The 26,375-nt window shown below is 39.9% G+C and overlaps 1 protein-coding gene across 3 annotated transcripts in view; it reads right to left on the bottom strand.

Annotated features, from left to right (window-relative positions):
• The window catches only part of INPP4B (inositol polyphosphate-4-phosphatase type II B), a 233,931-nt gene that overhangs the window by 20,120 nt on the left and 187,436 nt on the right, over window positions 1-26,375 (bottom strand). For all 3 annotated transcript variants that reach the window (XM_088526537.1, XM_088526538.1, XM_088526535.1), the window contains 7 exons: window positions 18,639-18,811; window positions 17,512-17,635; window positions 16,440-16,557; window positions 11,799-11,939; window positions 9,636-9,733; window positions 5,678-5,790; window positions 1,562-1,716 (listed from right to left, as the gene is read on the bottom strand). In XM_088526537.1, the coding sequence (XP_088382663.1) occupies window positions 1,562-1,716; window positions 5,678-5,790; window positions 9,636-9,733; window positions 11,799-11,939; window positions 16,440-16,557; window positions 17,512-17,635; window positions 18,639-18,811 (922 nt within the window). The remainder of the gene's footprint in view (window positions 1-1,561; window positions 1,717-5,677; window positions 5,791-9,635; window positions 9,734-11,798; window positions 11,940-16,439; window positions 16,558-17,511; window positions 17,636-18,638; window positions 18,812-26,375) is intronic.

Consider the following 26,375-nt stretch of genomic DNA (forward strand, 5'->3'; position numbering starts at 1 on the left):
AACCATAAAACTGATACTTTTGCAATGCTACTTCAAACTTATCTGCTCATTTACTTTGTGTTTTCCAAATTTACTGGTCTTTTCTCTCTTCTTTTGTGACTCCAATTTGGTGTTACCTGCAAATATAACTAATGTGTTAATCATCTCAGCTTTCAGATCAATTATGTGATAAAACAGCGCTGAAAGCCCTTTACATTTTAGTCTGCCAAAGCCTACTGCACTTCTTGACTAACAAATCAATTTGTAGTGTGTTTTTTTTTTTAATCAGGTTTCTGTGAAACTTCTCCAATTTGGTGTTATTCTAGATAGTAATGTTTTTCATATATATAACCTACTTGCAGCTGGTAACTTTACTGTATGTTGCAAGCTCTCATTTCTTGGAGACATAAAAGAAAAAAACACTTGAAATGCCAACACAAATGGGAATTAACACAGAAAACTCAGACATCTCTTGTTAATGATAAAACATGTAGATATGAAAGTGTGCACACAAGAATCACTCGCTTACTGAAATACTGCAGAGATTAAAGGATTTATGCAAGGTAATGATTTATACAAAACCATACCATCTCAGCTTAACACATCACACCGTGCTATCAACTTTCAAAACAGCTAATGATTCTAGTCCATCACACTGCTCAATTTTCTGTGTAATTTTTTCCTTTAGAAAGGAAACAGACTCTGTATGTGTGATATCAACCGACTGAGACATTAAACATGTAGTCTGAGAATATTAAATGTTAAAGTCAAGAATGATTTATAGTTAATGCTTTGAAAACTGACTGGCTTTTTTTTTTTGTCACTCTTACTGTGGCTTCTGTTATACATTTAAATGATTCAGAAACCTTTTTTTTAAATATCAAATATACAATGCAGTACTCACTAAAGCTAATAATGAAAGATTTATTTACAGAAATTTAGCTAATGAAAAATCTTTACACCTTTATTTACGCATTCCTCATTACGTCAGTCGCAGTTTCCACAGAGTTGTAATTTAGAATGAAATGTAAGTAATGTTTTCAAAGTGAAGATTTTATCCAGTATTAGGGCAGTTACCACCACTCCAATCCTGCTTGGCTTTTGTTTGTTTTGTTATTATTTGTAATATGATGAGCTAATAAGAATTGTCAACTGTAACAAATGCCTATTCTGCTTCTGCAATATTGGTTCATTAAAATATTTTAATGAGGAGTTAGTCCTGTCAAAATATTTTTTAAAAGCAAAATATGCATATATTTTTCACATAGACAAGGAACATGCAAGACTTATGAAGACCTGGGAAATTGTTAAAATAACTGCTATTTACCATAATCAAATTCTACATTTAGTAGCACGTTTTTTAATGCAGTTTCACATCTAAGTTTCAGCAGCAATGCATTAATGATAAAACATGCAGTTCTGATGCCCTTGCATACAGCTGGGAATCACTAGCTGCCACGGTCAGTCCCCTGCTTAGTCAAGACTATTGCACATTTGCCCCTGGCTACAGGCACCCCTGCCCGGTAGCTGCCCATTCTGCTCAAAGGGCCAAGCGCGCGGCATCGTCTCCAAGCGCACATACCTCCTCATGCAATCCAGCGCGCGAATGAAGAAGTCCTTGTGAAGCTGGTGCTCGTCCCTCAGGATGGAGCACTGCTCGAGCGTCACCGACATGGATGTCCTGTCTTTGGCACTTTTACAGCAGGTGAAACGGATCCCATTCAGCTTGCGGCAAACCTGTAACACAGGCAGAAGTCAAAGGATGGCTCTACTCACGCCAGACCTTCTCTATGCACTCATCGACTGGGAGAGTCCCACAGTTTTACAGTTACAGAGGATCTCTACAGAGATGTCTGTGTTTCTGAAGAAAAAAAAAAAAAAAAAAAAAGGCTATTACAACACAAGAAGCCAGACTGGAATCATTAAGCTGCCAACTTGCAAGTCTTTGCAGTTAAATCAGTTACTATCTCTGCTACTAATTCTTGTATTTAAGGATTATACACCCATGCTGGCCTGACCAAGTAATACCAGAAGACTACAGTGGCTAATCTATACTCCCTTTTACCCAAGCTGCACATCTTAAAAGCAGAACTTGAGTTTTAATTAGCAAAATACATCTGATGGGCACACACCTTTTACTTGGACTTCTGAGAAGCAGATTCTGTACAAGGTTGAGGGACCATGTGGAAGGGGCAGGACACAAGAGGTTTGCCACTGACAGCCCTGTTCTGTGCACCACAGAAGAAACTACATGATTTTTCCAGTTAAAGCAAGAAATGGACAGGGGCCGAATTAAAAGAAATCTTCTATTCTTCGTCTTAGTTAAGCATGTTTAAGTCTTAGTTCTAGCTAAGCATGTTAAGCAAGTTGTTACAATGTCTGCTCTTACTACTGCTTCTACAGCATCCGATTTCCTAAATATGAAAAAGAATTTGTGCTAGCCTGGAATTTAAAATGAAAAGTTCAATAATTTTTTCACTTTGTGAGAAACATCTTTTTCAATGAAAGCTAAACTATCTGAACACCTTAGGAATGTCATAAAATTAAGAAAGACTTTGAAGTCCTGACTCCACAGAGAAGCAGTTCCCCCTGAGCTGTGGATTCAGACACACCTATCTATGTATTTGGTTTATGTGCATTCCTTACTTTCAGCAGCAAAACCATTCAATGCACGGGCCAGAAAAAAAAATGGTGCCTAAACACAAACTGATGCCAGGAAATTCCTGCTTTCCCTAAATGTTTTGACAAAAATATAGGGGAATCAGTAATTTTCTTGGATGGATTGTGGCTTCAGGTCAGCTACGGAGTGGCCAAATCCCAGATCTCAGCTGGGGACACACCACTAAAGGGTTGGCTAGTAAGAATCAGTTTGGAACTGCACAGCACTGCAGGCACAAGCAGATGACCATGCCCACATGCTGGCAAGCTTGTTTTGCATTAAATTCAGTTCAGATGGCTCAATCATTTTTAAGTGGATTAAATGGATACAATCTGCTAAATTAAACAAACGCATTAAAAATCCTTAGTTTCTGATGTATGGAGAAATCTAGGTCAACCCAGTGAGACCGGCTCAGATAAATCCTCAGAATTATTCGGTCAATAAGCTGCAGTAGTTCAAGTAAATAATTAAAATGGGCAAACACAATGATCAGGTGGTCAAGAAATCTAATAAGGGACGATACCAGATCTGTGGTGATATCAGAATATGCAGCTGATGATAATTCTCCAGATTTAATTTTACCCTAAATTTGCTCACTTCTTTCCCCAAATATTATTGAAGATAGAGGGGGAAAAGACAACAAGACTATAATTAGAAGCTTAAAAAGTCTCTCACAAGAAGAGAGTTTTAAATGATTAAAGTTTAAAGAGGGGATGACAAACACATAAGACAACAAAGACTAGAACAAGGGCAAAATCAATACTCTGTTCATTTTTCTTCATATGAAACATTAGAACAAGGAACCAGCTTAGGAAATAAAATACTTAAAGCTCATGAAATGAAATATTTTTTCTATACTACATAGCTGACGAGATCCACAGATATCACACATGTAGCACCATAAAAAAACCAACAAATTCAGGATTTTAAGTAGGAATCTAAAAGGAAACATCACTTTATTGATAATGAGGGTATCTGTAACTGCCTTAGATAACACAGAAGAGAGATACTCTCTTGGGCTTTACAGCCTATTATCTCCATCCCATTACATTTAGACTAAGAGACGTTTATGATATTGTCTTGCAACAGGTGACTTGTAAATGCAGATGTATTCCACGTTCTCACAGTCCCATTCCAACACGCACTACACAGGCGTGTGTGGTGCACACACATGCACAGACATCATATGTGCATCCGCACACACATTGCAATAACCCAGTGATACCCTGGGAATCATGCCTTTCCAATATATAAAAATAACATAATATAGCAGTATGCATCTCAAAGGGTCCAGAAATACTCATTTCAGAAATGCAACTGCAAGTAAGAAAAGAGAAATAAAGAAAATTCAATATAGTGAAGGAAATATTTGAAATAGTTAGAAGTCAAGAGAAGAATTTTTACCCATGAAATTATTTCCTGAAAAGCTGAATGGATGGTAGATGACAATGCTCTATACCCAAAGATTAAAGTTCTGTCATATTCTTTACAGCTTATTTTACAATATCCTACACTGATGTATCTTTTACTTCTTTGAAAAACAATGTTTCACAGTAATTGCAGAACTAGTACTGTGGAAGAAAGCTTCTATTTTTACCCACAACAGATTTATATTACAATAGCACGTGATAATATTTTTAAAGTGAAAATTAGTATTAAGAATATGTAACATAATTGTTACACTATCATTAATGCAAAGACTTTTCTATGTCATGTGACAATTTTTTTCTTGTCCACAGTGTTAATGATAAGCTATGTAAACTTTTATTATTTCTGTGTCCGTTATTTATTCATCTGGAAGATGAACATTTCCCAAAAGAAAAGGTCTTGCATTTCAATTTCTGTAGATACCCAAGACCCAAATGTTTGCTTACATAAATGGGCATACTTCCTGAGAGGCAACCAAGGTAGTTTTCTGAAACCAAGGCAATTACCTTGCTAGATTTCATATTCCTGGAAAACTAGAGCCCTTTTAACATATGTGTATTTTATATATTTGTGCAATGACACATAAAACTGAGAAATACAAAGGAATAATGTGAATAGAGCAATGTAAATGTTACACATTAATATGGTTTTTCTATTTATGCCTCCTCTGTGTCTGTCTTTTTACCTGTTGCCTATCTAGCTGATTTGTGTTGCACCAACTGCCTTTTTGAGCGGCTGCCACGGTGACACTGGCTAGAGAAAAGCGTAACAGGCAGTTCACTAAATGGTGCTGTGGTGATGATTTTAGACAGTTATTTACAAAAGGTATTTGAATTACATAGAATTGTAAGAGTCAAATGGGATAACATTAAATAAAACCCGAAACAAGTGATCACTTCTTGCAACGTACCCTGGGGCTTTACAGGCTCTAAATAAAACGGAGAAGCTGTTTTGCGTATCTCCACAGAACGGATTGAGTATCTCCACAGAACAGATCTCTCTCCACAGGTCTCTCTCGCAGTTGGCATCTCCACAGAACGGATCTGAGCCCCAAACGGCCGAGCGCGTAGTGGCTGCGCAGCACAGGGCCCAGGGCAGTGGGGAAGGGTCCCGCGCGCGCACCGGGGCCTTGCCACCCTGCGCCTGGTGGCCCTGGTGCTTTGCTGGCTTGTGTTGTAGCTTCGTGGCAGCTGACAGTGGGCCCAGACACCTGCCAACAGCCCCTTCCTACCCAAATGCTTCCTAGGAATTCTGCAAGTCCCACAAGCTCTTCCTGACAAAACTTGGCCTCAATTAATTCCTCTTCCAGTTCAGTGAGGTGCTCCATGCTGAAGCCAGGTGAACAAAGCTGAGGGAAACAATCCCTTAATTCCATCCAGCTCTTACCAATTAAAAAAGACACTGTAATTTAAATGTAGGAAGAAGAGACTATTCACAAGTGTGATATACAGGCCATCAGAATGGCAAGGCTAGAGGGCTATTTCAGTGATCTACATACTTCTCCCACTGAGCATTCCGAGCACAACCTTAAAAATATATTGTACTTCAAAAATGGAAAGGCATGTGAAAACTAACAGATCATGTAGTGGCATTTAAAATAAGGGAACTTACCATCGCAGCCAGCCACATGATTTCTACATTCTTTCTCTTTTTGGCCTGGATATTTTGATGGAGGTTTTCTAGTAATCCCTTTAAGTCATTTTGTTCTTGAAAATGTGGTAGGCCTGAAAAGAAGAAAACTTGATGAAACGGTTGTGCAGGCTAAAGGATTTCCTTGTTAAAAAGCTCCTTTGTCTTTTAGATCTTCATTTAGTAATGATAGAATAGAAAAGCACTGACTTTCAAGGATTAAGCACATTAAGTCCAAGCATAGGAACTTTCCCCCCAAGGACTTCTCAAGGAAAATAATAGGTGTCATCTTTTGACTGAAAGGCAAAAGTCAAGTTTTTGTTCCAACTCTGTTCATCAACTGTTACAGACAGTTATAGGAAGTGAGTAGAGAAATACTTGATTGTATAAAAAGCTGTTTTGAGGGGATGATATCTCTATTTTGAAGCCAAAATATTTTGTTTTCTTTTCAAAAGCCAAATCTAACAGAGGATATTGCCCAGTCTGAAATGAATTGGGGCTTTAATTTTCAAAAATAAGGTTTACTCAAAATCCAGTGTAACCTACTTGCTCTGAGTGTGGCAGATAAGCTGAAGCTTTATTAATCATACACATACAAGAGCAATTCAGGCAATTTAACTGGCTCTTCTGTTTTGTGTATACAGAGAAGGTTTCTGTTTTTAGTATTACCTCTGTTGTCATTAATACTGAAAATCAGCAGAAACAGCCCAAAATCTTTTTTTTTTTTTTCAAATTGACTATTTTTCAACAGAGAAGGTAGAATAACTTTATCAAAAAAAAAATTCAAAATTATGATCCAAGAGTTGTGTTCAGCTCAGAGAGTACACACTAAACTACTGCTACGCCAGTAAAAATATTCTCTTAAACTGATGATGGCTAGAATGATACTTTTATATATATAGATATAAAAGTTAGACAGACTTCCCTTTTTTATTTCTAAAGAATGCTCTATTTTCTCTGAAACATAATTCATAGTGAGAAGTAATTCAAAAATACACAAAAAACTATACTAAAAATGTGTAAGTTGCTTCAGCCATATGGTATATCATACTGCCCGCAAAATACAGAAAAGTAATTTAAAAACCAGCTATGTAATAACTTTATTAAAGATTTTTATCTGCAAATTATAATTCCTGATTATGTAGTACATAAAAATATACTGTAACCTGTAAGGCTGTTATACTTATCATCCTGCCTCTGTTTCTTTAAAACACAGAGTAAAATGAGCACGCTAAAAAGCTGCTTCCAAATTATAAGAACATATCACCAGGCAAATATTTTACTGCTTCAAAGTAGCTTTTCTCCTGCTCACAGGAGGAAAAAAAAAAAAAATCAATCATTTTGGAGAGAGATTGTTTTTGTACAGGTAAAGCAAGATTCTCCTAATATATAAGAGAAATACACACGCCAAAATAAGCTCCATCTTGACTAGCTGTGACTGCTTAAATTGCTTGTATCACAAAGCAGTATTAAACTGTCAGATCATCCTCCATAGATTAATAAAAAGGGAGGAAGCCTGGCAGCACAGGACAGACTCACAGACTTTGTGCTGATGCACTGACTGCTGCCTGTACTGTGATCCCAGCACACAGAGGCCTTATCTATTCACAGGCTTTCGAAACCTTGCACGCATCCCTCAGGTGCCACAACACCTTCCAACATGGACACTGCTGCAGTTGTCTGGCAAGGCCAAGATCACTTGGGTTAATCTGAATTTATGCGCTAACTGCTTAAGCCAAATTCTATCACTCAAGTCGTATATTCTTGCATTCTCACTATCTTCAACTCATCTATAAAAGGAGTACTATTTTGGTGCCTAAAATAGAACTACATTTGGTCAAAATTTGGGTGGGAGTCACTCTCAAAACACATTGTTATTTACTGCTTTCAGAGTCAGCAGAGTTAGTGACAGAATTGCATATTCATCTAAAATCAGGTGGAAAGCCAATGTCTGCCATATGCAGGTACGTGCAACTAAAGATGTTTAATAATTAGAGTAACGCAAAGGAGGCTAGAACATAGCAGACCCTGGGGATGAGCGAGGCGAGGGAGGGGCTAATACCAAAGCATCGGTACCCAGAGGGGAACGGGAAGCCCAAATCTTTGCAAGGGCTTTCACCGACAAAAGCAGAGGCAAAGGAGGCTGCCCAAGGAAGGCACTGGCGACCGCTCAGCCAGAGGGACTGCGCCTCCTCGCAAGTCCTATCTGGCTTTACAAGCACAGCCGCCAACTGAACGCTTTGAACTGGGTCATCTGCTTGGTAGCAGAGATTTGGCACCACAGGAGTCTATGGGGAGAAGTACCACAAAGGAGCCATCGACGCTGAGTGGGTCGTGCTTGGCTCAAAGCACAGGGCTGCTGCCAGCTTGGCTCCTGCCCTGGACAGAGGATTATCTTCCAAAGGATTTCTGCAGAGAGCAGAGCAAGGAGTCAAAGTTCTCCCCCTTGCTGAGCACCTTGGAAGACCTTCACTTTACTCCAACTCCATACGGGAACAAAGTCACTAGAGGAGGGCTAGAAGGGCACTGGTTTAAAACACCAGGAGAGCAGCTCTATAACAGCATGGAGCAACCAGACAGCACAACAGAGAGAGAAGGTGCTTTGGGTTCTGTAAAAATTGGCACAAAAAGAACTCTGTTCTCAGAGGATGAGAAAATGCAAGGCAGCAGTAATAACCAAGAAGAGACTGTGCAGCTCCCTAATCAGCCTTCTGGGGAGGGCAGTAAAAGGTTAGTTTCTGTTAATGAAAAGGAACAAATACTATCTGCATGAAAATTTCTGCTTTTACACAATCTGTCTATGAGATAGCAGATCTACCTTAGACCTAATCCCAGATGAGGTTACTTTTCCAGTATGAATCATTGGCAGGATTCCCCTAAATTAATTAGCAACTTATAGTAAGTATTTTTCTGTAGAAATATTTAAGGATATGTATTAGGGATGTTCATGCATGGATGGGCACACTGCCCACCCCTCAGGAATAGGGCACTCACTTCTGTAGGTACCATTAACAAATGAAATTCATCCTGATAGCAAGGCATATACAAGTAATGCAGCAATATATTAGATACGATGACAAGTGCACATAAGGAATAACTTCCCCCAATAGCAAGCATTTTAACGGGTAAGAAAGAAGTTTTAATGATTATTTAAAGTGCAGTTTCTAAGGTGTTCTGTCACAGAACACGCGCTTTAAAAAGGACCTTAACCAAGAGTTTTCACCATGAGGTGTCATACATGTGCAGAAGTCCTGCAGCATGAGAGATCTCTGACATGCTGAGATAGTTACCCAAAGGGAAGGGATAGGGACCAAAGCCCAAGCTATTTAAAACTAAGATGTACACTTGGGAATATAATTCAGACCATAAAATTGCTTTTACAGGATTAGATGAAGCAAAGGGTCTTTTTAATGTTTGCTTTAAACAACAAAACAAACAGAACAGTATGTTTAAGATCCCAAACTTCTATAAAATTTACATATAGGGACGATTTTCATGGAACTGTGCTATTAATAACAATGACATTATGCTGGGCCTCACTGCTGGTATCTGTATCTGCAGTTTGCCATACCTCATTGCATGCTAAAAAATAAGAGCAGAGGGAATGACTGAAGCTTCTGCAAAATCCCATGTTTTTCTGTACAAATATCAGGAGCAGGGACTGTCTTCTAGTAGAGAGTTGAATTATTAAAATGCATATTGCATTAATATTTTAAACAAGCTATTTGGTTGTTCATTAGTGCATTTCCTTCTCACTGGCCCTTCTGCTATGGTCGTGGTCCTGCAACCCCTACTCAATTAATGCAGGCACAAACTACTTATTTTTCATGGGATGGAGGCCTAAATCTAAAATACTCACATCAGTAGCATGCTAATATTAATTTCTTATGATCTTTGATCTCCCAAACCTTTTAAAAAGTATTACTTATTTCATACTCACAATCAGGAGGCATTTTTTCTGTAAACAGCTTGTAATATTCTTTCAGAAGTTCAAAGTTTTCCTGGTTAATGTTTTCCTGCAAAGTGGTATCTCCAAATCTAAAAGGTAAGAGAAACATGATTAAAACAAAACAAACACAAAACACAAACAAAAAAACTAAAACGCAAAGCTAAATAATCCTTCAGAATACTTTATTTGCACAAATAAAGTACTCTGTGCGGAATGTAAAAGATCTTATCAGAGTGCAGTTACAAATCTCACGCACTTTGGAGCTAATTTTGGGGAATAAAGTAATTGCCCATGCATATTTCTTCTCAAAAAAACATATGCACAAAGTGATATTTTTGCAGACAACCATTCAATAAAGCAAACATCCTTGTTCAGCAGGTGTAAAAGGGAAAAAACGCAAGGGGTTGCGTTGAAATGTGACCATTTCAAATGCAGCCATGGGCAGAGAGTAACAGCTCCCATGTCTCTCCCCTCTGCTGGTGCTCAGCTCTATTAGGTATCATCTACTGACTCTGGCAGAAACTAAGTCACAGAACCTGGAAGTGCAGCTATCAGGAGGAACCCTTGCCAGCCAACTCTTGTGTGCCACAGGAGTCTGCTGGTCTGAAAACACATGCTACAAACAGTAATACTGATTACTTCACTGAGCCCTTTACATGCCACACTGCTCCTGAACTGTTAAATTTTCCTCGCTTTCCTGTATCTGAAACTGATGAGAAAACTCAGAGAATGGAGAAGCAGAGAGAGACATGGACAGGTAGGAAAAATTCAGGCAGACAAAAGGGGAAACAATGCAAAGATACCAAATGTGCTGCTACGGCATGTAGAAGGGGATCAAGTTCTAAAATAGGCCAGAAAGGGAAAAAGCCTTGGCTGGTTCTCCAGTACGTATTGCTGCCCTGCTACATGAGGGCATTTATTTTAAATCACATTCTCAGCTATTGGTTTACTGAATACAGAGATGCTTGAATCTTCTAAAATAACATATTCTAACCATTTATCACAAAGTATTTTACTGTCATGTTCATTCTCCAACAAAAGATACTGTTTTGATGAGATTATATGCCATGTTTCCAATGTCAGAGACAAATACAAAGCTCTAAACTTCGGATGCCAAATATCACTGGCAACTATGAAAAGTCTCCCATAAACATCTACAAACCTACCTGATGGCATCTGTTAGAACTTCTAAAACACTGCCTTTTGCCCAGCTGTCTACAAAAAACACCAAGTCAAGCCCCTCTTGGGCTTATGTTGCCTACCACCCAGGCTGTTTTTCCACTGTCTCCCTGTATTGCCCACCCACACTTAGGATTCATTTTGGCTTTGAGGATGTACGGAAGGACATCTAAAGGTATGTGCTTTGTCTCAGATGCTCGTGCTAAAACTAGTAACCAAAAGTAGCTGCCTTGCAGTTTTAGCATTGCACAAACTAGATTTAACATGACCCACAAACACCATTCTTTTAGGAGATAAAAATTAATACCATAATGAATCTTTGGCTAAAATCGTAATGGTTAATTAACTACTTCAAGTAATCTTTCCAGAGAAGTAATTTTTACACCTTGGAATTTTAACACCATCCTTCATGTTTCTAGAAATACATGACTAACATATTCCATATAATTAACTATGCCTCCTCAACCCTGTAAGATAAAACAAAACCAAGAAAAATGTTCTCTTTACAGTCGGAAACTTGCCTGGCAACTTCAGATCTGCCTCTGGCAGATAATAAAAAATAATAAAAAAATGAATTTTCAAACTTGTGTTTCAAAGAGCCAAAATTCTGCACACTGATAAACTTCTACCTCTGTGAACTAGATATTCCTTTCATAGCTGCATCCAAGGAAAAGTTGGTCATAATTTTGTGAAATAAAGTCCCTCATATATCATACCTTTATTTGATTTTTTTTGTTATTTTTCATTTTTTCATTACTTCATACCTTGTATTTACTTCCTTTAATTCATTTTAAATATATATGAAGTGAACCTGAGATGGTTCAAGAGCATATAATAAATGTTTTTTTTTAAAAAAAAAAAAAAAAAAAAAAAAAAAAAAGGCTTGCTTTGTAATCTGGTGAGAAATATCCTGTGCTAGCACAGCATCCTTAACGAGAAATTGAAATACGAGTTTTTCTAAATGTGTCATCTTACCTCTCTGCAAGTGTTTGCTGTTCATTGATTCCAACATTGAAGAGAACTGGATACATGCGAAGCAGCTTGCCTTCTTTAATCTCTTGTGGCAGCAACTCAAACATCTTTGCTGGAAGCTGGACCTCTATAACATAACGTTCACTAGGGGAGAAAAAAGAAAAAAAGAGGAGAATATTGATTTGTTTTCTTTAAATTATAACTGTCCTAGGCCATAGCAAAGGTTTAAGCTTACAAATCAATTCCCTTGCTCCCTTTAATTGCGCTAAGCTGTAAAACCTGAGGATTCAGTTTGGTTGTTTTAAGAGCATAACAAATTTATATGGAAATAGGAAGGTATGTAAAAATCATACTCTCTACCTTGCTACCGACTTCTGTGCAGAAATGAAAATAGGAATAAAAGTGAAAGCAGGGGAAAAAAAAAAAAAAGGAGTCCTCCTGTGCTTCTTTATCACTCTCTAAGAAAATGTCACTGAGAACACCCCACAATTCTTAATATGCATTTTCTTTGAGCTAAAAAAGCTGCTATAAGAAGCCACAACCTGATCCTTCATAATGGGCCTTACTCAACAAAACTTCTGCATCAAATCCAGAAAAAAATTCCAATTTTCTTCAGTGCCTGGATTTTCTCTGCATGATTAGAAAGCATCACCAATGCCAAAATTGATTCCACAAAGATAATAATTAAAGGCACAGGTTCATTACACAGACTCAAGTTCTATTTTGGAAGCGATATGATACAACAGCTTTTGTTTGGAGTTTGTGATCAGACTTTATGAAACACATTTCACTTGGGCTGTCAGTCCAAATTTTGTTCATGACCTTCACTGTGAAACCCTCAGGTTTTACCTGCCTTTGAGGACTGATCCCTGACCCTATGCGATAGAAACAACAGCCTGGTATTAACTTTGTCTTGCCATTATTAGAGTCTAATGGACAAGAAACACAGATTAAGCGCAGACCCGTTTGCCCTCAGGGTCCTGCATTTTGATCATTTAAGTAGGGCTCGATGATCAAGGAGACTGAAACCAACAGAGAGTGCTTATGGATGACCACCAAGAGGAGCAAGTGTTACAGCCGCACCGGGAGGAGGACCTGTCCCTGCACACAGACACCAAGCCCGGGTTGTCACACAGGCTGTTAACGTGCATTCTTAAAATGGAAAAGCAGAAATGAAGTCAAAACAGCAAAACCTAGTTATTGCTGCTTAAAGAATATAGTTTCCATCTATTAAAAAGATCTATCAGAGTTCCTCCAACACTTACCTGTGTGTTCGCCAAAGAATTAAAATACAAGCTGGAGTACCCACAGGTAGAGCTTGGGGGGAGAAAAGGCAGAAATCCTTGAGGAAGGACTGCCCTGGCTTGGACACCCAGGACCAGTTGGGTTGCCCAGTGCCCTGGGTGGAGAGCTGCTGGCAGTGTCTGGACCTCTGTACTGCCTGTGGATCTGAGAACCAAAAAGCTGGTCTAGCACCATGGATTTAGGATGGAAACACAATAGCATATTTCTTGGTGGGGTTTAAAACCAGCAAGTAATCTTAAAGCAAGTGCCAGACACTCCCGAGGCATGTACCTTAGTTCTGAATGAAGGATAAGGCAACTCATCTCAGAAAAGGGATTAAGAAAAAAAAAAAAATGGACAAAGCTCTGCTCCCTGGTAAGTCTCAGGTGAGCAATTTAACTCACCTATGTGAAGGAAACACAGTTAGCAAGGACAACAGTAAAATAACTCCTTAGAAGTGAACGTGGCTTAGTGACATTCCTTCTCAGCCCACACGTCACCCTCCTGACTGCTGTCAGGCGCTGCCCGAGTGCGTGTGTGATGGAGAGCTTCCAGGGGTCCAGAAGAAATGTTGTCTTGTCTAACTTAAAGAACATGAGCCACTGAACCAAAAATGCCACTAAACCAAGGCACTGCTACATTTCAACGGCCAAATCACTACAAATCTTTCAACATGTGGAAAAGCACCAAGAAATGCTGACCTTCAAGCAAAATGAACTTCAGTAGCATTTAAGGGCTTCCCCTTGCACCTTGCATATTTTGCACATTACTTTTCTAGTCTCAGGAATAATCTGTTGAGGGGTACCATCCCTTTATCATCCTAACTTTAAAAATGTGTAACCAATTGCACAATGACATCACATTTTCAATCATTTTTGGGAAAATATATATATATTTTACTGTGAAAGAAAGCTATTGAGCTGTTGGGAGAGCTGAGCAGTAAGTAGTGAAGTCCAGTGAAAAACAAATCCAAACACCAAGATCTGTAGAAATAATTAAACACTAGTTCACCCAAACTTTACAAGTCCTAGAATTCTATGTAAGAAACTATAAAAGACCAACTTTTTGTCATGTACAGTTGCTACATGCTACACATATGCAACTTTCGCTTATGGCTAGATTCAGTGTAACAATACTAGGTTGTCTTGGCATGACATGTGTGTAAGGCTGCTACCTTTTGCAGTGAGAAGATGGTTTGGCATAAAATCAGCTTCTTTTTAACTTTTAATGATATCTGAAGAAAAGAGGGTAGTGAAAAACCTGATGTATTCAAGAGGGTAATAATGAATCCCTGTTTACTTCAGGGGTCATTAGTTATATACAGGCATCGCATATTTAAACACATCACTAATCACGACTGCTTAAGCACATCCCTGTCTTTGACTTCCCTTATACTCTAGTATTTGTTACCCCCAGGCACGACGAGGAGCCCGGGGGAGGCCTCGCTGCCGCACCGAGACGCAGCCCTCGGCTCCTCACAGTGGCTGCGGGTGATCGCCAGGCCTCGAGGCGCCCCCGCTCAGCTGTCAGGTGCTTTTCGCATCTAGATTCTAACCAACAACTTTTTAAATCACTTCAGCATGACTAAGTGGCTTGCCCGACTGCACTCTTGTTTCCAAACATACTAAAATCAAATAAACCCTATCAAAGTATTAAAATATATATATATATATATACACACACACACACGTTGGCAACTTTCATGTGTCATAAGAGATCTGAATGCCAGAGCTGACCTGTACCCTGCCTGTGTGCCAGAGGCCAGGCAGCCCGGCAAGAGGTCGGCACACGGCTGCTCACTGCCAGGCCCCTCTCATCCACTTCCTTTAGACATTAAGGACTTGGGCTTAAGCACTTCCCTGGAAAGCCAATTATAAGTGAATGCTCTGACTCTGAAAAATAGCAACTGGCAGATTAATTTTCTGTCTTGACCTTCTGCAGTATTTAAGTCGCACTTTGCTGTATAAAAATCACCTCCCAAAACAACAAATGAAATGATCTGAAAACTATGGTTTTTTCAAAACCTTAAATTGAGAAGTTAGCTGCTCCACTACCTTCTCCTTTCATGATTCATTTCCAAAGCTCCCTGACAGGAGCTGTCTCGTCACAGCCGTAGCAGTAATGAGTCTCCACACGAGCCTTACAGATTTTTTTCCACTGCTACCATTTCAGTGCTCGGTGAATACCTGCCACGCGTCCCGTACAGCAGTCACGGGCAGCAACTCTTCTCCCCAAAGACTGACTGCTCCATCAATCCACAACGCCTGAGGCAGCTAAAAGCACAAGTCTCTGAAAACCAGGACCTCCTGGTGTGACAGTTCAGCTACCACAGCCATGGCAGCGAGCCAGCAACTGCGCCTGCAGGATTTTTCAAGGTTTTTGACTGGTGTGACTTACAAAGGATGCATTTCTGCTGTTTTTCCCTTTTTTTCCCCCCCCCCCCTTCACTATAACACCATAATTATTCTTAATTATTCCCCAATGTGGTACCAATCATATGCTAGGCTTCCTGCTATTCATTTCAATCTCTTCTCAGAAGGCACATAGGATGAAAGTGAATCATCCAGAATCATTAAGTAAATTAGTGGTGAATGCTACCTTCAGAGAAAACATTTTCTGAAAGTTGCTGCTTTTAGCCAAATTCAATTTATAGTCATTTTAAGAATAATGGTACTATCAGGGATGTGATCTCTGCAACACTAAGAACATTTGGAAGTTCAGACTAGAACAAAGACAAAAAACACACTCGCTACGTGTGTAACCATCTTTTATCTATCATGACCACAGCTAATGAAGTATTTCAGTTTATGTCCTGGTCCTCAGCATTGCTCACATGAAATGCAGAATTTGTCAGTCATTTTGTGCAAAGATTAAGCACTACATTTCCTGTATGACCTGCAGCAAACAAGTTGGCTTCATTGCCATAATTTTCAGCATCCTAATTTTCCAGTTCCCATCTTCAGACAATCAAGGCCTAACTCTTGCAGATGCTATGCCATTTGTCACACTGAAATATAAGTTCTGGACACCTCAAAACCAAAGTACCTTGAGTTAGAGGACACTTGTATAAACTCGACCTTGCCTCTTTTCTGTGATTCAGTGTACAGATATGCAAGATGCAACAAAGCTCAGCACACAAGTAGGAAACTTTTACAATTAGTTTGTATTAACAATTGCAACCTTTAAGATCCTCATCAGACAAGTAGCAGGGAGCCCCCTAATACAAGTTCTCTCAATCTTAATCACATTCCCTTAACCTGATAAAAAGCAAAACCATTCCGTATTACAGAACTCAGCAACAAGAAAACCAGTATCTAGATCTCCACGTACTCCAAGTTCTAGGAAATAGAAAATTCTTACCGCCTTCCAGTGATAATAGGCAAAAAATCTTCTGATTTGGCTTCAATGATCTTAAACATTACTTTCTGCAAATCTGAAATTCCCACAGCCATGTCTTCCAGCATACCTGCCTCTTCACCTACACAGAAAGGTTACAGAGGTTAACAGAGTGATTGATCAGTGACCAAACAGATTATAGTAAGGCAACACAAGGATTGTATTTTCCAGTCTGTGCATCTAAAATAATACCCCTAAATCAACCCTGAAGGAGCCTACATGAAAACAGACTGATTTTTAAAACTGTGCACAACTCTTTGTAGCCCAAGTGATAGCTATGAGAATTGAGCACTCCAGAAAAATCAGCCTGCTATATATAGGCATAGAACAAAAATATTTTTTCAGAAAAAAAAAAACTCCATTCTGAAAGTGTTTTTAAAGACTGTCCTGTTAGAGAACGAAAGTTGTTAGAGCAAGAGTCAGCAACCTCAAAAGGGTGTCTGGCAGCTGCCTCAGAGCAAGCAGCTCCTAAACCCCACTACTTTGGTCAAATTCTCCATTTGGGGGAAGCATTTCAATATACTTAGTTCAAAGCATTTTGAAGCATACTGCAATTGCTCTCTCCCAACATGCTTTCAAATAGCTATCAAAGGATGGCATCTGTAACAAGTTGGGAATTAAACAGTTTTCAGGCTATCTTCACATCACCAACACTGACATGTGGTTCCCAGAAGTGGTAGGGCTAAGGTTTACAGAGTTGGTAGCTCTTTAAACCTGCTATTTGAATTACATTTATAAACCTGATATGTGTCAGGCTAAATGAGTAGACAAGCATAGGCTTTTCTAAATTAATTAAGAACAAGAACTCCCCTAGCTGCACTGATGAAACTAGCGTGGTGTATGGAAGGCAGAGCAGTTCAGCACACTCGGTGGAACAATCAGCGTTCTCAAAGAAATCAAAAAACCCAAACATGACTAATTTTGGATGCAGAATTGACACGCAGCACTATATCAATGTGAGTGGGATACATCTTAAAAGAACCTTCCTACCTAGTTTGCATGTGTAAGGATCTTATAGCTCAAGTGCAATACTTACTATATGTACTAAGGAGTCCTTCATATTGCACAAGCAGTCCAACGGTATGAAGCTGCTGCAAAAAGCCTTGATCGTGTAAACCTGTGTGCAGTTTGATTATAAAGCCACAGACCAATCCAGCAAGCTTTAACGACAGCAAAAAAAAAAAGTGTGAAATGAATAGGAGTTATAATTAAAATAAGGCTTCCTATCATTGTACAAACACAAGAACATTCAGATATTTCAGAAAACAACAGAGATATTCAGTGGCTATGTCCCTCACCTCCTATTAAAATGTTATTGATGCATTTTGTGGTATAAAAGTCAGTAAAATATTTCCCTATTTTATATCAGAGAAGTTTCATTTGTTTCTCAGGATTATGTGTGAATTGCACTGGCATAAGTGAGATCAGATCCTCTCCAGGCAAGGCAGTAACCAGCACGGCTGTGACTTCTGAGGGATTTAAAAGCAGTTAAGGCACCTAATGCAACCAGAGCTGCTTGGTAGCTCCACCTTAACTCCTTAAGTTATGTCAGAAAACCAATGCAGCTTATAGGAGAAATTAGAGCAATCATTTAGAAACTATCTATCTGGAAAGCACAATCTACAGAGAAAGACTGGAAGAACTTAAGTTATTTACCGAGTGAAGACAAGTCTGAGATGAGACGCGATAACAGACTTCAAAGACAAAGTACTGCTGCAAACTGAAAGGGAATAATCTGTTCTTCACTTTCAAGGCAAGTGGGGGAAAAAAAATTTGGCTCAAATGGCAGCTAGAAATACTTATGCTGGACTTCAGAAAAAAGCATCCTGAGGAGGAGAGTTGGAATATACTGGAATAGAGGACCTGGGAAGACTAAAAATAGCTGTGTGGACCCTTCTTTATGCAGATGGAAGGGATTAGGTAATCTCTTCTGGTCCCTTCCAGCCTTTCTGTGACTCACCGATTCACTTACCGAATTTTCATCTACTATTCATTTCTCTTTCACAGTATAAAATATTTATGTGAATGTAGTGCCAAATACATGATAAAATTGCTTAAAATTGACCCCCCAGCACCTCAAATCCTGGCATGGACTGCATTTTAGCAACGTCAATAACCTTTAAGGGCCCCACAGTGGGAAATAAGCGACACAAGATGACCTACTGCTTGACTAAAGACGATGTCTCTCCTTAGGGTCAGCATCAGACACTGGGGCAGACCACACGCCAGTTCCTGGAGCAGGACGAACGTCATGGACTGCTTCACCCTGGTCACCACCTCTCCCATGCAGTCCTTGAGCGTGACCACGAGGGGATAGAGCTGCTCATACCAGTCACCTGGAACGAGACACAGCACGGGCTGCAAGGCTGCGCAGAAACCTGCCAGCCCGGCAAGGGGCCTTCCCCGCGCCCACGCGTCCCCACCGCTTCTCACTGGCACCGTGGTGCCACCCAGGGCTCACCCAGAGCATGGATCAGAGCTTCACACCAAGGCTGCAGCTAAGGCCTTGGCCTAGACACCCAAATATCCCAGAACGGTGGCTTCCTAAGGCCAACCTGGCAACTCTGCACAGCTCACACCCAAGCGCCGTTCACACAGCACACGGGGAAAAGCCACGTAGCACAAGGTGAACACTGCCGAGAGGAGGATCTCCTGCTCTTCCCAGCACCAACAACCACCCTGCTACCCAAGCAAATAAACGGCAGGCAGGAGCAGGGCAAGAGCCCATACTGAGGAACAACTGGGTGCTGGAAGGCAAAACAAAAGATCAAGCAGCCATCTGGGAAGAATATTATCTGCTTAATATACAGCCTTGAAAGATACCAACCTTCAGGTCACATTCCCTTTCTTTTTTGGTTTCTCACTATATTCTTCTCTTTAAATATTTAGAGATATTGAACTCATTTTTTTGAGTTATTCTGAGCAGACAGACTTACAATTATTTTGTAATCTGTTTTCCTCTATTGTTAAGGTGAATGTTAAGGAATACCATGAAAATAGACTAGTGAAACACTTGAAACACGAGATTCCTTAGGACATTAAAAATTAAATGAAAAAAATAACTAGGAAGGATAACTAGAATATAGCTGGTCTGGTTATAAGTCTATCCCTGTTGGTTTTTTTTTCAGGATTTAATAAAAACAGACCTTCATTCACATTGCAGATGGTTTTGATCCCTTTAAGTAAAGCAAAAAAAAAAAAAAAAAAAAAAAAAAAAACCACACTCCCAAATAAACTATAATTGCAAACTATGTCTTTAGTATATTGTTACAGTTTAAAATAAACATGCCCAGAAGAATCTTAATTACATGTACGGAGTGAAACTCACTTAATATTGTCCATTACTAATGCAGGTTGCTTTGCCTGTGCTATGGAAAATACAGAAAAGAATAAAATTACCACTCCCCCTGCCCCCCAAAGCAGGCTAGAAAGACCTTTGAAAGCTAGCAGAAGCTGCAACAAATAAGGCAAATTAAGAAGAATGTAGGGGTTAGTTCAGAGCAGTCGGAGCAGTTTAGGTTGCTTTGCAAGCACTTCGTGGTCAGACACAACGTGTTTTAATTTAGTAATACATATTGAGGTGCAAGAAACACCAACTGGAGAAAAACAGCAAGAATGAAAAAAAAAAAAAAAAAACAAGTTGGGGCTATTGGCAGTAAAACAGAACACAAGCTCGGTTTCATGCTAAAGCAAAGTGAGGGGATTTTGTATATGACACTGACTAAAAGAGGACATATTTTTAAAAAGATTACTCAAAAAAGGAGGGTGTGCAGAAGAGAACTACCAAGATTTTGAGTCTGATCTCTTTATCAAAAAGACTGAACAGCAGCTTGTTTCCTCCTCTTCGTGAGGGGCAAGTAACAAGTGTTGAGGTGATCTTTATTCCAGTACTAGACATTCTAGTACTATTCTACTCTAGTACCAGACATTAAATATTTAGAAATAAGGCAGATACTTCTAGCAATGAGAAACTGAAGTACTGAGGGAAGTGGCAGATTCTCCATCTCTTAATGTCTTTGAAAGAGAGCACTGTTTTGGAAGATGCACTTCAGCAAAACGCAAACAAAACTTGTTCAGCTCGAACTTAACGATTTGTGACAGCCAGCAAGTCAGACTAGACAACGTAAACTCCACTTTCCAGTCTTAAATTATACTAATTTAAGAAATCAATCAATAAGTAAGTGCCAGGGAAAACAACTACAGCAGAAAGATTAAAAGATATCATGTGGAGATGGCTTATGTGATTGGAATGGAGCTTGTTGTCAATATTCTATTTTTGAACTTGAGAAAGCCTTGAAAATGACTCTAGTTAGTCACTTCAAGGCAGGCATGAAAGTTCAGCTAACAGCCATTTGTTCCATTTTCACGGCAAAGCAGACCTGGACACAGACAGAACTGTGGATCTTGCCAGGAGGCAATGAGGGCAAGAGACAAAAATGAATTTCCATAACTAGCTTCCACTCTGACCCCATTACAGCTTCAGGGCTAAAGACTATTACAGACTACCATTTTTCATAAAAAAAAGCAGGTCACAGGCCAGCCACAATTCACACCACACAGATTTTTCTTCTACTGAGTTGCCACTTACCCAGTCACTCCTCATCTTGTATTTCTGCTACTTTGAGAACCAAACTTTGCCCTTACTCAGCTTCACCCTGTGATGCCACTTCATCAAGACGAGCTCTCATCCTGCTCTCACAGTGCCTAAAGCTTCTCCCAGCTTTGTTTCATCAGCAGATTTTATAAGCATTATCTGTATCTTGTCATCCAAGGCATTAATGAAAATATTCAATACCACCAGACTCAGAATAAACATAAGTGGATTCTTTTTCATACAGATTCCAGGTTGGTAGTAAATCACTGATAAATACTTTCCATTACATTTTTCCCCAATTATTTTGCACACACAGCACAGTAGCTTCAAGATGATTTTCTTGTAAGAATTTTGTGCAAAACTGTGTTTGGAATATCTTACTGTACCAAAGCAAAAATGGGGCATATTTGATAATATTACTAACATTAGTAATTTTTGTCAGTGTTAGTTGGGGATAGTTAAAGGGTTCAAATTTTTTGAAATTCTCAAGGCTTTTTCCCCTTATTAACAGACTGCCATGATAAATTTATGAAGGTAAATTAATATCTAATACTCCAAAGAATACAATGCCACGACATTACTCTGTAGAAGTCTTTACTTACGTAGATCTTTTGCTTTAGAGAAAGACTGCCCTCAATTCTGGTTAGTTATGCTTAAAATAACAGTTTTCCAAAAATAAAAATCAAACAAAAGGTTTGTAATACACCTTACCTTAAGGGCTAAAGAAAAAAATTTGGGCTTTTTTTTTTTGTATGTAATACTTATAGAATGGATTAACAGGAGGCAAGATATACTCAAATGTAATTAAATTATCCCTAACAGTCATCTTACTCCTTGCCTAAGCTGAAAATTCTTGCTCACAATTCACAAAGAAGCTCAATTCCCAGAAGGTGGAGCTAGTTAGCAAGTCTAAAAGTCAGACTGCTGTGTTATTTACTATTCCCCATTATAAAATAAGAACAGGCTGTCCAGTTTTGAAAACAAAGTATCTATGATTGGAATAGCATACAGAAAGTGTAAGTGCCTGGTATGCCTGGATAAACTTGGAATATAAACAAAATTTGTAAAGACACTATGTTTATAATAATTGTTTTAAAACCTGTCCAAAATTCCCGTTGAGATTGTTCTGATACACCTTGCCACAACACTGCTGGCGGGTGAAGATGCTGCTGGGCTGTGGGAGAGGTGCAGGGTGTCCCACAGTTGTTCCTTCACAAGGAAACCTGCAGTTGGCTCCAAAGATCCAGCCAGGCACACAAAGGTCTGCGCCTTGGACTCCTATACTGAGCGATGATAGCTTGGTAGAGAGTGTGAAGGCAATGGGGCAAATTATAAATTTTGTATCTCACACACGCAAGAGCTCACATAAATGCTAACCTTTCGGATCTCAAATTTCTTTTGATTTAACTCCAAGTTATGCATCCTGAACCAAGTAAGGAAGTATAGAAACTGAAGAACTGAATGAGTAACTGTTTCAGAGAGGACACTAGGAGCAACGAGACAAGAAACAGGGAGACTACAGTTTAAGAGACAAGGGCAGGCTGTTTGGAATACTTGGCTTCTAAGCAAAAAATCCTAAAGCCTAATGATGAAGCAAGAAAAGCTAAAAATCATCCAAGCCAGCCTTTGGAAAGGAAACTAAAACTAAGTAGTAAAGTCACTGTCCATTATCATGGACAATGGAGGGAAGAATTAAGAGAAGAAATGCTACCCCTATGCAATCAGCGTGGGATTAAGAGAACATGTGCAGCACAAGCACAGAATAGATCCTCTGCTTCCAGCCTTAACAATAACCTGTGGAAATTGAGCTTCTGGTACAATTTGCTCTTTAGGTGCTGGAATATATTCTCCTAACCTACATGCCTACACAAGCAAATGATCTGCTTAGCATCCAGTTGGCAACTTTTACATGATAATATCCAAGACAATATGCCAAATTGCAAGTTAAATTTAATAAAAAGTTTGGCACAAAAGCAAGCTCCTGTGCTTTTCAAAATCAAGTGCGTTGAGCAGTTTATTAAAATATGCTGGTAAACAAATAGAGAAAATCTTAAGGTTTTGCAGTAGCACTCTTCTCTACTTTTACCCTGTCAACAGAGAAGGAAAGGAGCTAATTCTATCACAGTTTCCCATCTAAAAGTCAGTAAAAGCTTTAAAGCAAAAGCAAGACTTCAAGTTACCTTGAAGTGTAAATGATATGAAGGCAAAAACTAAAAACAGAGTTAGAAGCAGAAGCGAGCAGTCTCCTGCCCTTCCAGCTGCAGAGGGCTTTGCAGATGGCATGCAGCAAAGGCAGCGGCGGCTACCCAAGACTTCAAGAACAAGCTATTTCCTGTAGCAAATCCCCACCTCCCGTAGCACAGGGACATACCAATAACCCAGGAGAGGATGGGGGCACGAGAGGTCAAACTCACTAATAAGCTGATGGCTGCACATCAGAAAGTGACATTTAGACACCATCAGCGTCCTAAAGGAACAGGCAGCCAGAGGAACCAAGCGGCCCAGCCGAGTCGAGCAGCCTCCGCCGTGGCCCGCGCGAGCAGCACGAAGCCATTACCCCGCACACCCTGAGCCACCCGAGCTGCACGGCACCACTCAGCCGCAATAATCTTGGTTTAAAGACAAATGTAAAAGTTTAAATGGGGCTTGACCTTGCACCACAAAAAGGTTGGCTTCCTCCTTCTTCATTTTCCCAGCTAGGTCTCAGTTTAAGTCAGGGGTGAGAGCTAAACTCTTTGCGAAGGGATGAAATTTAATCCTAACAGGAGAGGACCACCAGCCTGAACAGGCCTTCCTGGCATTTCTGCAGGTAATATAATAACGATTTACCTTGACTGCACAGCTTCAGCGTCATGGGGAATGATCCTAAATTCCTGAAGATTTATTATTCCATATTGATCACCTGAGACTTCAAATTTGATCACACCAGTCAAGGGTGAAAACTGAAACCACGGCATCATATACACGCTCAAGTGTCTCAGCAGCTTTGGTTACAATTGAACAGAAGGTGATGGCAACAACAGACATGAAGGTAAGGCCATTATGTCTAAGGCCCAAGTTTCATATACTCGAAACAAAGGAGCAGTGGAAAACCTTATTATAGGAATGCTGTGAAACTAGATTTGCTGGTAACTGATATTTGAAAAAAAAATCTGGTGATTCAATTAAGTGCTCTTCCTTTCCCTTTCATGCTGGCCATCTTCAAGTTGCCATCAATAGCTGAATCCCTTAGAATACAGAGGTGGTGAGTCTTGTATTCTGGGCTACCTATAGCCCAGTAAATGACCGTACCAGAATGGAAGGGATGGGAGGTGAACAGCTCTCCTTTAAAATCCATCTACTCTTCCTGACTTATCCTGCAGAGAAATCATAATCCTGCAACTGATGAAACATAACACGTTACCTTGGTAACTGATAACTCAAATGGAGCCCTAAGTATACACTCAAAGGTCAGGTTGCATGAAAAGTTAAGCTAAGGAGGGTATAATTCACATTGAAAGGTAAGTACAATAGAAAATGTGTTGCAGAAATTTCAGATTTTAAAGCAAGCTGGAAAGGACAGGGGTGGGGGAAAAAAAAAAAAAAAATCACGAAACGTCAATCTTAAAACCCCAAAATACAAACTTATCTTAGCAAGTGCTGACCATGTATTAAGACAACATCCTCATTAGTACGAATATGCTATTGCTCAAAAATAGTCATTTTTATATTATCTGGATGTGTGATGCATTTTTAGCATCTATATCATTCTGTTATAGGCCCTGGGTATATCCCATTTTTCTTTCAAACAGTAGCACAGTTTTTTTTAGGACCAACCCCAGGGCTGAGGCAGTTTCAGATCCAGTGCCCTATGTGCGGTCATACATTTTTCAGTATTACTCAGCTAGGCTGCGTATTAACGACGATTCCAGTGCAAGCACAACATACGGCAAGCTTTTCCTGCACACGATGGCTGTGAACTGTATGTGCTTGACCCCTGAATCTGCATGCACAAAATACTCTAATAGCTCTACCTACGGGTAGGACTGTTGCCATCTTGTATCTAAGAAAAGATTACCAACCCAGGCAGCCAGACTTCATATGCACAACGGGCTAGAATTAAGAGGGAATGTATAACCCACTTGCCTTAGTGTTTCGATCTCCGTCCAGGCGCTGTCCCACGCGCTCCCCGCATGGCCTGTCAAAGGCTCAAGGGAGCCGTGCGGAGACACGGGCCAGCACACGAGCCCACACCTGCTTACCAAGTCAGAAGTGAAGAATTCTGGTCCTAATGCCAATGGTTTTGGAAAACCATGAGGCAAGCAGCTTTGCGGCACATCCAGACAAACCTTCAGAAAGGTCCATCTTTTAAGTGGGTCCTCTGACAGAAAGCCACTTGCAGCCTTTTCATTTCTATACAACCCCGGAATTCCTCTGGGCTGCCACAGGCAACTCCGAGCCGTGTGCAGTCACCCTAGGGACGCGCTGCCTTCCACAAAAAGCCGAGGGGGAAGGAAGGAGCTCCCGAAGCGGCCGTGATTCCCGCCTGCGAGCCGAGCACGCAGCACAGCTCCGCACGAGCACCCGTGCTGCTCCCCGAAAGCCACTTCTGCTCGTTCAGAAGGATTACAGGAAGATCCTGCAATTATGGGCACATTTAAGAGAAAAATTTATCCCCGTGCCATAACACCTAGATGTGTTCTGTGTCCCTGGCCTGTCAGCTCCAGAAAATAAACTTTCAGCTGAACAAAACATGTCTCCTACAATTCCTCACCACTACAATCACCATCATCGCTTAGCAAGTGTTATTTTTCAGTCTATTTGATGGCCACTTACTGCAATCCTTAAAAGGAAGTAACTTGAAGTACCTTTGATTTTGTGAGCTACAAGTTCTAATCAATATTTCAGTTGCCAGCATAAAGTGCGAGCCTGAATCAAAGCTAAGAGCACCCTTTTCTCTCTGTTACAACTGCAAGAACAATGTACAGCACAAATGGACTGCTGCTGGTTAAATACATCTCACGGCTTATACTGAAACACGTGGCAAAGATACAGGGGCTTGAAGAGACTTACGGAAAACCAGGAATCTCTGTTTGAAGCTTTCACGTGGCTGATCTTTTCAACCTCTTGCTTTTATGGACAGGGAGCATGCAAAATGAAGGAAAAGTATAACCCTAAATCACACCTTCTTTCCTGCCCCAGGTTGGAAAAACAATATTCAGTGTCAGATCTTGTTCCATAACTAAAAGGATGCTCGACATCTGCTCAATACAGACTGTACATGTGGACACACACAGAGGTAACACAGGAGAAGAGGTTCGGGTGCA

Source organism: Tinamus guttatus, unplaced genomic scaffold (assembly GCF_059628265.1).
Source record: "Tinamus guttatus ecotype Peru unplaced genomic scaffold, ASM5962826v1 Tinamus_guttatus_pri_ptg000247l, whole genome shotgun sequence".
NCBI lineage: Eukaryota > Metazoa > Chordata > Aves > Tinamiformes > Tinamidae > Tinamus > Tinamus guttatus.